Raw genomic sequence first — 10211 nt, 5'->3', positions numbered from 1 at the left:
TAATTTAGCTTTCTTGCTGGGGTGTTGTGTAATTATTTCCACAAGGGACTTGAGTGTGGAGGGAACATCCTTCAATGTCAGAACCCTCTCAAAGCTGTACAGGAAATGGCAAGTCAAACAAAGGGCCAGTCTGTGCTCTGTAACTCCACTGCCCTTCCAGTCCCCAAACGGAATACAAAAATGCTTCATTGTTGGGGACACAATTGCTGCCTACAACAAAAACTCACTGTAACTTTTTGTTCTCTTCTACAGGAAAACTCAAAGTACTGTCTGAATACAACACAAACACTGTACATGGTGGTACGTTTAAAATAAGTACTCAAGCCCCCAAAAAAACATTAACTTTTCCCTCAGTCCTAGAAGTTCTTCCTTTAAAGATAATAGCAACGGAAATAAAAAAGGAAATGCCCTGAGAACTAAAAATTTAAAGGTAAGTTGCAAGTAAAACAAACTTTCTACCAGTTTATATTTCACGCCCTCACCCAGCCCCCTCCACCATCATCGCTGAAGTCTATGACACAACAAACTTCGTAGTGAAAGGATAAATAATGAACCTTTGCCTTTCAGACACCCTAAAGTCCGAAGGAAAAGCACAAAATACTCAGAATGTGATCAGACCACTAAACAGGAGGGAGTGGCCTTTACAAAAGTAAAAGCAATTCTAGGTCGGCAACACCTACCTTCGTAGCACAGAATGCCGATATTGTTGTTCATCTTGTCCAAGTACTGGTAGTTCAACAGGTCCATCTTCATAAATAGCATTTATTGGGCTAGCAAAGAAAACCAGCTTTTTGCTTTTGCCCACAAATAGTAAGTTTCAAAGAAAAAAACAAAAATCAATGATTGTGGAGTAGCTCCTGGCTCTTAACTTCAGAAAGACAGAGGCCCGACTTCAGAGGATCAAAACAAAGTAAATAAAAGTAAAAAGGAACACACACAAAACCTAACTCTCACAAAACCCTTTCAGGGTTTCCTTGTAGACGGTTTACTTATTGTATCCTCGATGGAGCATGAACAAGTAGTTTCAGAAGTCTCTGTAAGGCTTGCTTCGCAATAAAAATGGGGCAAGGAAGGCAAACATGAAGCACATTTCCTAGGACAAAGACACGCTAGCGTCCCTCACAGCCCGCTGCAAGTCCGCTGCGCTGACATGCTGGCTATGCGAGGTATGACTCCAATGTAAACCAGCTTCCTCTTCCCAGCAGGAGGGGCGCGCGCAGGCGCACTGGGCCCTGAAGTGCTTCAAATGTCAGAGATAGTTTCTGCACAAGATCAGACCCTAAATGCATTGAGTGTTTGAAAGAATGAGAGGGAGGAGGTGAGGGGTCTGTACAGAAGGGGCCCTGGGCGCTCTGCCACTGCAGGGCTGGGGAGGAAAAGAGAAAACCAATCACGCTTCTTTTTCAGGAGCTGCGTAAAAAGATTAAAAAAAAAAAAAAAATTCCACCATGGAAGCAAACGTCCATGGAATTTGAATTTAACTTTTGTGTAACTTCCCTCAAAGAGTTTTGCTGTAGGGTATGTGTTATGTATAAATGTGTGTGTATCTTCTTCTTCTTCTTCTTTTTTAATTGTTTTATAATGTCCAGTTAGATTGTAACTGTACATTTAAATTTTTGAGTTATGGTTTTATATATCTTCTCTTACAATCCCCATAACAGTTCAGGTGGACAGGGCAGGGAAACTGTAGAGGAAATTGAGGCGTGGAGGGATAAAATCACTGACCCACGGCCCCAAAAATAGAATGTAGAACTACTTTTAGAGTTATCTTTCTTCCTAATATTATAACCTCCTACAAGACAAAACTTAGAGGGCTGTGTTGAGAAAGAGACGGCCGGGCTCTCTGGTGGGTTCCAACCGACAACATCGTGTGTGGCAGGTGACTGCCTTAGGCCTGAGGCCAATCCCCTCGGGAGGAAAATGGGGCAATCTACTTCTGTACTAATACTGCCCTGGGAACCCAAGGAGGGGTCACTATGAGTCGGGTCCCACTGAACGGTACATAACAACAAGAAGACAAAAGCTCGGGTAGTGTAGTGCCTAAAGCACTTGACTGCTAACCAGAAGGCTGAAGGTTCAAACCCATCAGCCACTCCTGGGAAGGAAGGTTGGGCAATCTACTTCTGTAGTGATACTGCCTCGGAAACCCAAGGAGGGGTCGCTATGAGTCCAGATCAAGTGCACGGCAGTGAAGTTTGTTTTTTTGGTTTTTATAAAACAAAAGGAGGCAGGGTGAGTAAAAGAAAGAGTATTATTATATGCTGACTAAGTAGCTCTGGAGGCATAATGGTTAAAGCATTTGACTGCCAACCAAAAGGTCAGTGGTTCGAAAACCCCAGCTGCTCCAGGACAAAGATGAGGCAGTCTACTTCCATAAAAATTTATAGCCTTGGGAACACTGTAACAGTTCTACTCTGTCCTGCAGGGTAGCTATATACATATGTAACGTGTTCTTTTACATAAATCCTCACTTAATTAGAAAACTAGCAATCATTAGTATATCCCATAGGAGAGAAAGTCACCTTCTAAAAATCTTGTATTTACATAACCAGCATGGAATAGGTGAGAGAAGGGTATTAGTGTATCATAGAGCCAATGGAATGGGCTAGACCATACATTAGAATCAGTTACCAGTTACCATAGAGTCAAGCAACAACATAGAGACGCTCTGGTAGCATAGTGCCTAAGGCACTTGACTGCTAACCAGAAGGCTGGTGGTTCAAACCCACCAGCCACTCCTCGGAAAGAAGATGGAACAATCTACTTCTGTAGTGATACTGCCTCAGAAACCCTAGGAGGGGTCACTAGGAGTCAGTCCGACTCGGCACATAACAACAACAACAACATAGAGTCGGCTGTCATGGCAACCCCATGTGTATAAAAGTGGAACTGCGCTCCACAGGGTTTTCAGTGGCTGATTTTCTGGAAGTATATCACTAGGACTTTCTTCCCGAGGTGCTTCTGGGTGGACCCAAACCTTGAACCTTTTGGTTAGCAGCGTAGTTTGTTAACTGTACTACCCAGGACTCCTTTGGAACCAGACTCCCTTTTAAAATCCTGATTCTGAGGTTAAATCAGACAAATGTACAACCACTCGGAGGGGGAGCTATGTAGGACATCCTGGTTAGAGTGGAAGAACAATGTGGAACAAAACTCAAAATCATTTAAAAAAAAAAAAGGACCAGGTTTTCTGGTCTGATAGAGCCTGATGGAACCACTGAGACTATGGCCCCTAGCTACCCTTCAGCTCTGGAACTGAACCCACACCTGTGGCTTCCAGCCAAACACAAAACAGGCATATGAGGTGAACATTTACACTAGCTAGATACACTCCTTGGAGAGAACAACCATGGGAGAATAGAAGAGCTGTGTATGCACAGGGAGACAGGTCAGGGGGCAGGAGTGCATGGAGGGAAGGACACAGGGAAGAGGGAACTATGGGGAGGAAGTGGGCGGGGAGTTGTTGCATTATGGTAAATTATAGTCAATGTCATGAGACAAAAGTGTGAACTGCTGTATGGAAAGTGAAACTGCCCTGTAAACTTTCACCCAAATCACAATAATAAATAAATAAATAAATAAATCAGACTAATGTGATGGGTAGAACCCTGCATCACTACCTTTTAAAGGGCCCCAGGCAACACTAGTTTGAGAACTAGACAGGGTGGAAATGGGGAGACAGCCTTAAAATACTTCATCTTACACACTTATTTGGAGGAGACCTTTTTAAAAAAAATATTGTGAGTTAACCATATGATGCAAACAATATAAAGATGTGAGTTAAATGTTTAGTAACTTCCCTTTAACAACTCAGCAGAACTTACAACCTTGTTCTCAGCCTTAGAGTGGCAATCATTTGTGTAGACATGTTCCTCACGCACACCTTGACCTGTGTTTGAAAAGGTCTGTTCTAATATTCCCAGCCTCAGCTTCTAGCCACCTCTTTCTCCCTGATCTGGGATGCTAGCATAGTACTACTCAAGTGTGGCCCTTGGAGCGGTTCAAGAATTGTTTGTTACTTAGTCGGCAAAAGATAAAGAAACTGAGAATAAACATTGAGAAACTTTTATAGCAATTTGACAGAGAATTTTATGACTCTTAAATCTTTTTTATTATGTTCCCAATGTTGTGCAACCTTCACCACTATCTATTTCCAAAAATTTTCACCAACCCAAATAGAAACTCAGTATCCGTTAAACAGTAACTCCCATTGCTCCCTCCACTCAGCCCCCGGTAACCACTAATCTACTTTCTGTTTCTATGCATTTACCTGTCCTAGATATTTCATATAAGTGAAATACAATATGTATTCTTATGTGTCTTCTTATTTCACTTGGCATGATAGCTCTGAGTTTCATCCATGTTGTATTATGTGTCAGTACTTCATTCCCTTTCATGGCTGAATAATAATCCATTGTATGAATATACATTTTGTTTATCCATTCATCTGTTGATGGACAGTTGGGTTGTTTCCACCTTTGGCTACTGTGAATAATGTTGATATAAACATTGGTGTACAAGTACCTGTTTAAATTCTTGCTTTAAATTCTTCTGGGTACAATACACCTAGGAGTGGAATTTCTGGGTCATATGACAATTCTCTGTTAAATATTTTGAGGTGATACCACCTCAGAAACCCAAGGAGGGGTTGCTATGAGTCGGGTCCGACTCAACAGCACATAACAACAACAACAATACCAATTTACATTCCCACCAACAATGGATGAGTGTTCTGTTTTCTCCATAGCCTCACCGAAACTTGTTACTTTCCTTTTTTAAAAAAATTTCTAGCCATCCTCATGGGTTTGAAAGGAGCTCTGGTGGTATAGTAATTAAGGCATTTGGCTGCTAACCAAAAGGTCAGTGGTTCGAACCCATGAGCCACTCCATGGAAAAAATATGGAACAATCTGATTCCATAATGATTTACACCCTTGGAAACCCAATGGGGGTTGCTATGAGTCAGAATCAACTGGATGGCAGTGAGTTTGGTTTGGGTTTTGAGTGGGTGTATCTTATTGTAAGTTGTATCTTATTGTTTGGATCTGGATTTCGCCAATGATCTACTTTCGGAAACCAGCCAGTGATCACAACGGTCTAATCCCATTCTGCACGGAGTAGCCATGAGTTGGGGGCCTACTCAAAGGCAGCTAACAGCAACAATTACTAATGCCACCACCTGTCTGTCAGTTTGTTGTACGGTTGTGGTTTGTGTGTTGCTGTGGTGCTGGAAGCTATGTCATCAGTATTTCAAACACCAGCAGGATCACCCATGGTGGAAAGGTTTCAGCCGGGCTTCCAGACTAACACAAACCAGAAAGAAAAGCCTGTTGATCTACTGAAAATTAGCCAGTGAAAACCCTATGGATCACAACAGAATAGTGTCCAACAGAGTGTCAGAAAATGAGTGTGCCCCTCCCCATGCACCAGGTTGTAAGGCACTCAAAATACACAGCGGCCACAACAATGGATTTGAACATAACAACAATCATGAAGATGGCTCAGAGCCAGGCAATGTTTCATACTGTGTTAACTCACAGGGTTACTGTGAGTTGGAGCCAAGTCCATGGCAATAAACAATAACAATAACTAAAGACATTGAGCATCATTTCATGGTTTTATTGGTCTTTTGCATTTTATGTCTCTTAAATCTTAAAAAGGAGCTCTGGTAGCATAGTGCCTAAGGCACTTGACTGCTAACCAGAAGGCTGGCGGTTCAAACCCACCAGCCACTCCTCGGAAGGAAGGTTGGGCATTCCTACTTCTGTAGTGATACTGCCTCGGAAACCCAAGGAGGGGTCGCTATGAGTCGGGCCGACTCGATGGCAAATAACAAACAAAAAACAAACAAAATCTTAAAAAGGAGGCTATCGTGCAACAGATAAGTGCTTAGCTGCTAACCAAAAGATTGATGGTGTAAATCCACGCAGTGGTTAGGCAGGAGAAAGACCTGGAAGTCTGCTCTCATAAAGATTACAGCCTAGAAAACACTGAATCCAAAATGACTTGACAACAAACAACAAGAACATTTTTTTTTTTTTAAAGTAAGGGTTATATTATGTATGTTCCTGTTCTTATTTCTAGTGATTAAGTATCACTGAGTTTTACAAAAATATCATTCTGCATCAGATGGGAAGGGGAAAAAAAAAGAATAAACAACCCACAATACTTGTCTTCTACCCAGACGGTCTGAGAAGCTCTACACACAGGCCTACCATCTCTTCCCAGCACATTGAGCCCCCTGAGATCTCGTCTAGACCTTTCCATCTCGGCTCCTCATACCATTCACCATATACTTAAAGCACATTGAACTATTTGCAGTTCCTCCAAAGATCACAGCATTTCATTTCTCAGTGTATATATTCTCTTTGTGGAAGATGTTTTCACCCCATCATCACTCAAGACTTGGCTTAAGCCTCTCTTGATCTATGAAACGTTCCCTAGGACTCTTGTTTCCCATCTGCTCACTCCCTCCTCTGTGCTATCATTTTACCATGTACATGCTTCTAGTTTATCCAAGCCTAGAGCTTAAGAGCAAGGACTATGCATTTTTCACTGTTTCAAGGTTAGCATTCAAGGTAGCATAAGCACATAACACATGCTAGGCCATCAATAAATATTTGTTGAACAAAATCAGTAATATCTAAAGGCGTCTCCATCCCCCTTGTCCCGACTTTCAGGATACACTGGATTACCTAATTTTGATGTTTGTCTACCAATATCTCTCGAAGACCACAAATTCAGTATTTAAGCACTCATTTAGATGCTAATCACATTTGACATTGCAATCAATTCATTCATTTAAAAAACATGAATACTGGAAAATGTTCATTCTTCTCCTATTCATCCATAGGTTAATATATCCATAATTTAAGAACCAATGGGATTATTTTTAAAGGAATTGAAAAGGAGGTTGTAAATTTTATACCCAAAAATCTGGTAGTAACAGCTAACATATTTTTTTTAAAGAATGAAGAAACATAATCTATCAGATATCTAATGCATAAAGCAAAAAAAAAAAAAAAAAAAACACCTAAAAGGGTGGTATTGGGTACAGAATAAAACCAGTTGCCTTCAAATTAACTCCAACTCATGGCAACACCATGTGTGTCAGAGCAGAACTGTGCTCCAGAGGGTTTTCAATGGCTCAGTTTTCAAAAGTAGATAGATCTCCAAGGCCTTTCTTTCAAGGAGCCTCTAGGTGGACTCAAACTGCCAACCTTTTAGCTAGAAGACAAGGACGTTAACATCTACACCACCCAGATACAGAATGAACCAAACTCAGTGCCGTCAAGTCGGATCCAACTCATAGCAACCCCTCCTTTGGTTTCCAAGGCAGTATCACTACGGAAGTAGATTGCCCAACCTTCCTTCCCAGGAGTGGCTGGTGGGTTTGAACTGCCAGTCTTCTGGTTAGCAGTCAAATGCCTTAGGTACTACGCTACCAGAACTCCTAGATACAGAATAGGTAGCACCAAACAGACCTCACCATATGTAAGAGTCAGAAATCCAGACCACTGGGAAGAGAAGGATTAAAAAAGCCACATTACCGGGAAAATATACCACGTGCAAAAGAAGCCAAACAAAGCCTCAACTGACACTGAACACAAAAATAAATTCCAAATGCTTTAAAGATATATTTTTAAAAATTAAATCCTAAGTGTATGTACAGACTGTAGATTTAGACTAGGAAAACATTTACTAAGGCAGAAAAAAATTTAATCAAAGAAGTCATAGAGGAAAATATTGAATAATTTAATTGAATATACTAAGTTTATGTTTTTGTACATCTAAAACCCAAGTTAAGAGGCAAAAGGGAAGAACACACTGTAACAGATATCATTGTAGATGAAGGGCAAATGTTCTTCGTATAAAGCAAGCATTTAAAAGTAGAAAGAAAAAGGAACACACAATTTAAATGTTTTTTAAATGAGCAAAGACCATGAAAAAGAAACAAATGGCCAATATATTTATGAAAAGCTGTTCGACTACATTAATTATGAAAAAAATTAATTTTTTTTAAAAAGTGACTTTCAATTGTTCACGTGAAAAACACTAAATTGGCAAATGTTGTTATATATTTTTTACAACAAAAAATTACTTTAAATTTTTAAAAATTTAAGTGATTTTTCCATCTTTCAAATTAGCAGAAAGAAAAGACTTTTTCAATCATCTTTACTGCCAGTAAAGTGAGATGCGATCAGAATTTTTGTTCAATGCTACTGACAAGTATCAACAGACAATGCCTTTCTGCAGTGTGGCATACTCATCAAACTACCTATATAGTTTAAAACATTCATAGCCTTTTGCTTGGATTGGATTCCACATCGAGAGCTCTGTTTTATGAAACCAGTAAGATTTGGTTAAAACAGTTACATAAAGATGCTTATCATACTGCTATTTATAATACTGAAAACCTAAAAGTGCAAAAATAGGGAAATGGATTAAAACTATGGCATAACAATGACAGAATATTATGCAGCCATTGCAATGGCTTAAAAAACATAATGACACAAGGAAATGCTACACATATTCTATGTTGTTGTTGTTGTTTGCCGTCGAGTCGGCCCCGACTCATAGCGACCCCTCCTTGGGTTTCCGAGGCAGTATCACTACGGAAGTAGGATTGCCCAACCTTCCTTCCGAGAAGTGGCTGGTGGGTTTGAACCGCCAGCATTCTGGTTAGCAGTCAAGTGCCTTAGGCACTATGCTACCAGAGCTCCCACACGTATTCTATAGTAATAGTATAACGTATGTCAACTGAAAACAAGCAAATTATCATAGGATATAAAGATAATAGATTATACACCAATTTTGCTTATATATTCATACTTATGAATACACACACACACACACACACACATATATATACACATGCATGAAAAAGACTAGAAAATATACCAAAATATTAACAAAGCCTATCTTTGAATGATGGGGAATATTTGTATTTTTCTATATTTCTAACTTATCTACAAGTAGTATATTTCTTATATAGTCAAAGTAGGGGGTGAGAGGAGTTACCCACTCTTTAAAAATAAGGTGCATAGTGAGAAAATATGCCCTGCTACATACTAAGCAGTTGATCATATACATCTTATTTTCAAACACCATTGTTTTATCTCCTTTTGATCTCGGCTTAACAACTAAAGGTAATAAAATTTCAAACATCATTTAGACCTTTGGAAGATTCAAAGATATTTAAGATGAGGTATCTGTCCTAAACAACAAAGTCTATAGGGAAACGGATCTTAAAGATATAGATATGTACGTGTACGCTTTTTGTATTGTTTACTATTTTTTTTTCCTGTATTAGTATCAATTCTCTAACCAGATAGACAACTTCTGGAGGAAAGGAAAACTAGGCCTCAGTTCTTAATCTAAAGTCTTCCCACAGCACACAATGGGTGCTCAATAAATATTAGTTATGGTTGGGTCTCGGCATCTTGGTGCAAAACAGATGGCAAAAAGAAGATGTGAAAGCCCAGACTAATTGCTGGATTAAATTTCTGTTTGCTAGAAGGTTGACTCCCAGTTTAGAACTGAAGCTCTAAAACAGCAAACTGCTTAATAAAAAGCAAACAATCAAAATCACTCTCCAGACATTTACTTAAAATAAAATGCTTCCATTCAAGCAATTGGAGGGAAAGGAAAGTATTAATGATTAGCATAATAATAATCCTTTCAAAGACACTGGGAAACATAAATACCTCTAGGGAGCTATTTGGAGGCCCTGGGTAGTGCAAATGGTTAGCATTTGGGTTGGAGGTTAGATCTACCCAGAGGCACCTCAGAAGGAAGAACTGGTGATCTACTTGCAAAAAAATCATCGTTGAGAAACCTAAAATTAAAAAACCAAACTCACTGCCATCCAGTCAATTCCAAGTCATAGCAACCCCCTTTGGGTTTCTAAGGCGGTAAATCATTATGGAAGTAGCTTGCCCAATCTTCGTTCTGCAGAGTGCCTGGTGGGTTTGAACCGTCAACCTTCTGGTTAGCAGTCAAATGCCTTAGGCACAGTGCCACCAGAGCTCCTCTGAGAACCCTATGGAGCACAATTCTCTGACACTCATGGAGTCGCCATGAGTCAGTGTCGATACCACAGAAATTGGTCTTTTAAGTTTTTCAAGGCAGACTCAGATATTTATGTCTCTTTCCACCACCTGTTTGTAAAGACTACTTTGAACACAGTAGTCTTTACACACAATTCTCATA

The 10211-nt window shown here is 39.8% G+C and overlaps 1 protein-coding gene across 1 annotated transcript in view; it reads right to left on the bottom strand.

Annotated features, from left to right (window-relative positions):
- The window catches only part of VGLL4 (vestigial like family member 4), a 115705-nt gene extending 114943 nt beyond the window's left edge, over positions 1-762 (bottom strand). Inside the window, exon 1 of the mRNA XM_007954118.1 lies at positions 681-762. Within this exon, the coding sequence (XP_007952309.1) occupies positions 681-762 (82 nt within the window). The remainder of the gene's footprint in view (positions 1-680) is intronic.
- Positions 763-10211: the final 9449 nt, after the last annotated feature.

Source organism: Orycteropus afer, unplaced genomic scaffold (genome assembly GCF_000298275.1).
Source record: "Orycteropus afer afer isolate SDZICR_OR568_19922 unplaced genomic scaffold, OryAfe1.0 scaffold00432, whole genome shotgun sequence".
NCBI lineage: Eukaryota > Metazoa > Chordata > Mammalia > Tubulidentata > Orycteropodidae > Orycteropus > Orycteropus afer.
The sequence above is the reverse complement of the archived record's forward strand: the minus strand, read 5'-3'. Positions and strand labels throughout refer to the sequence as shown.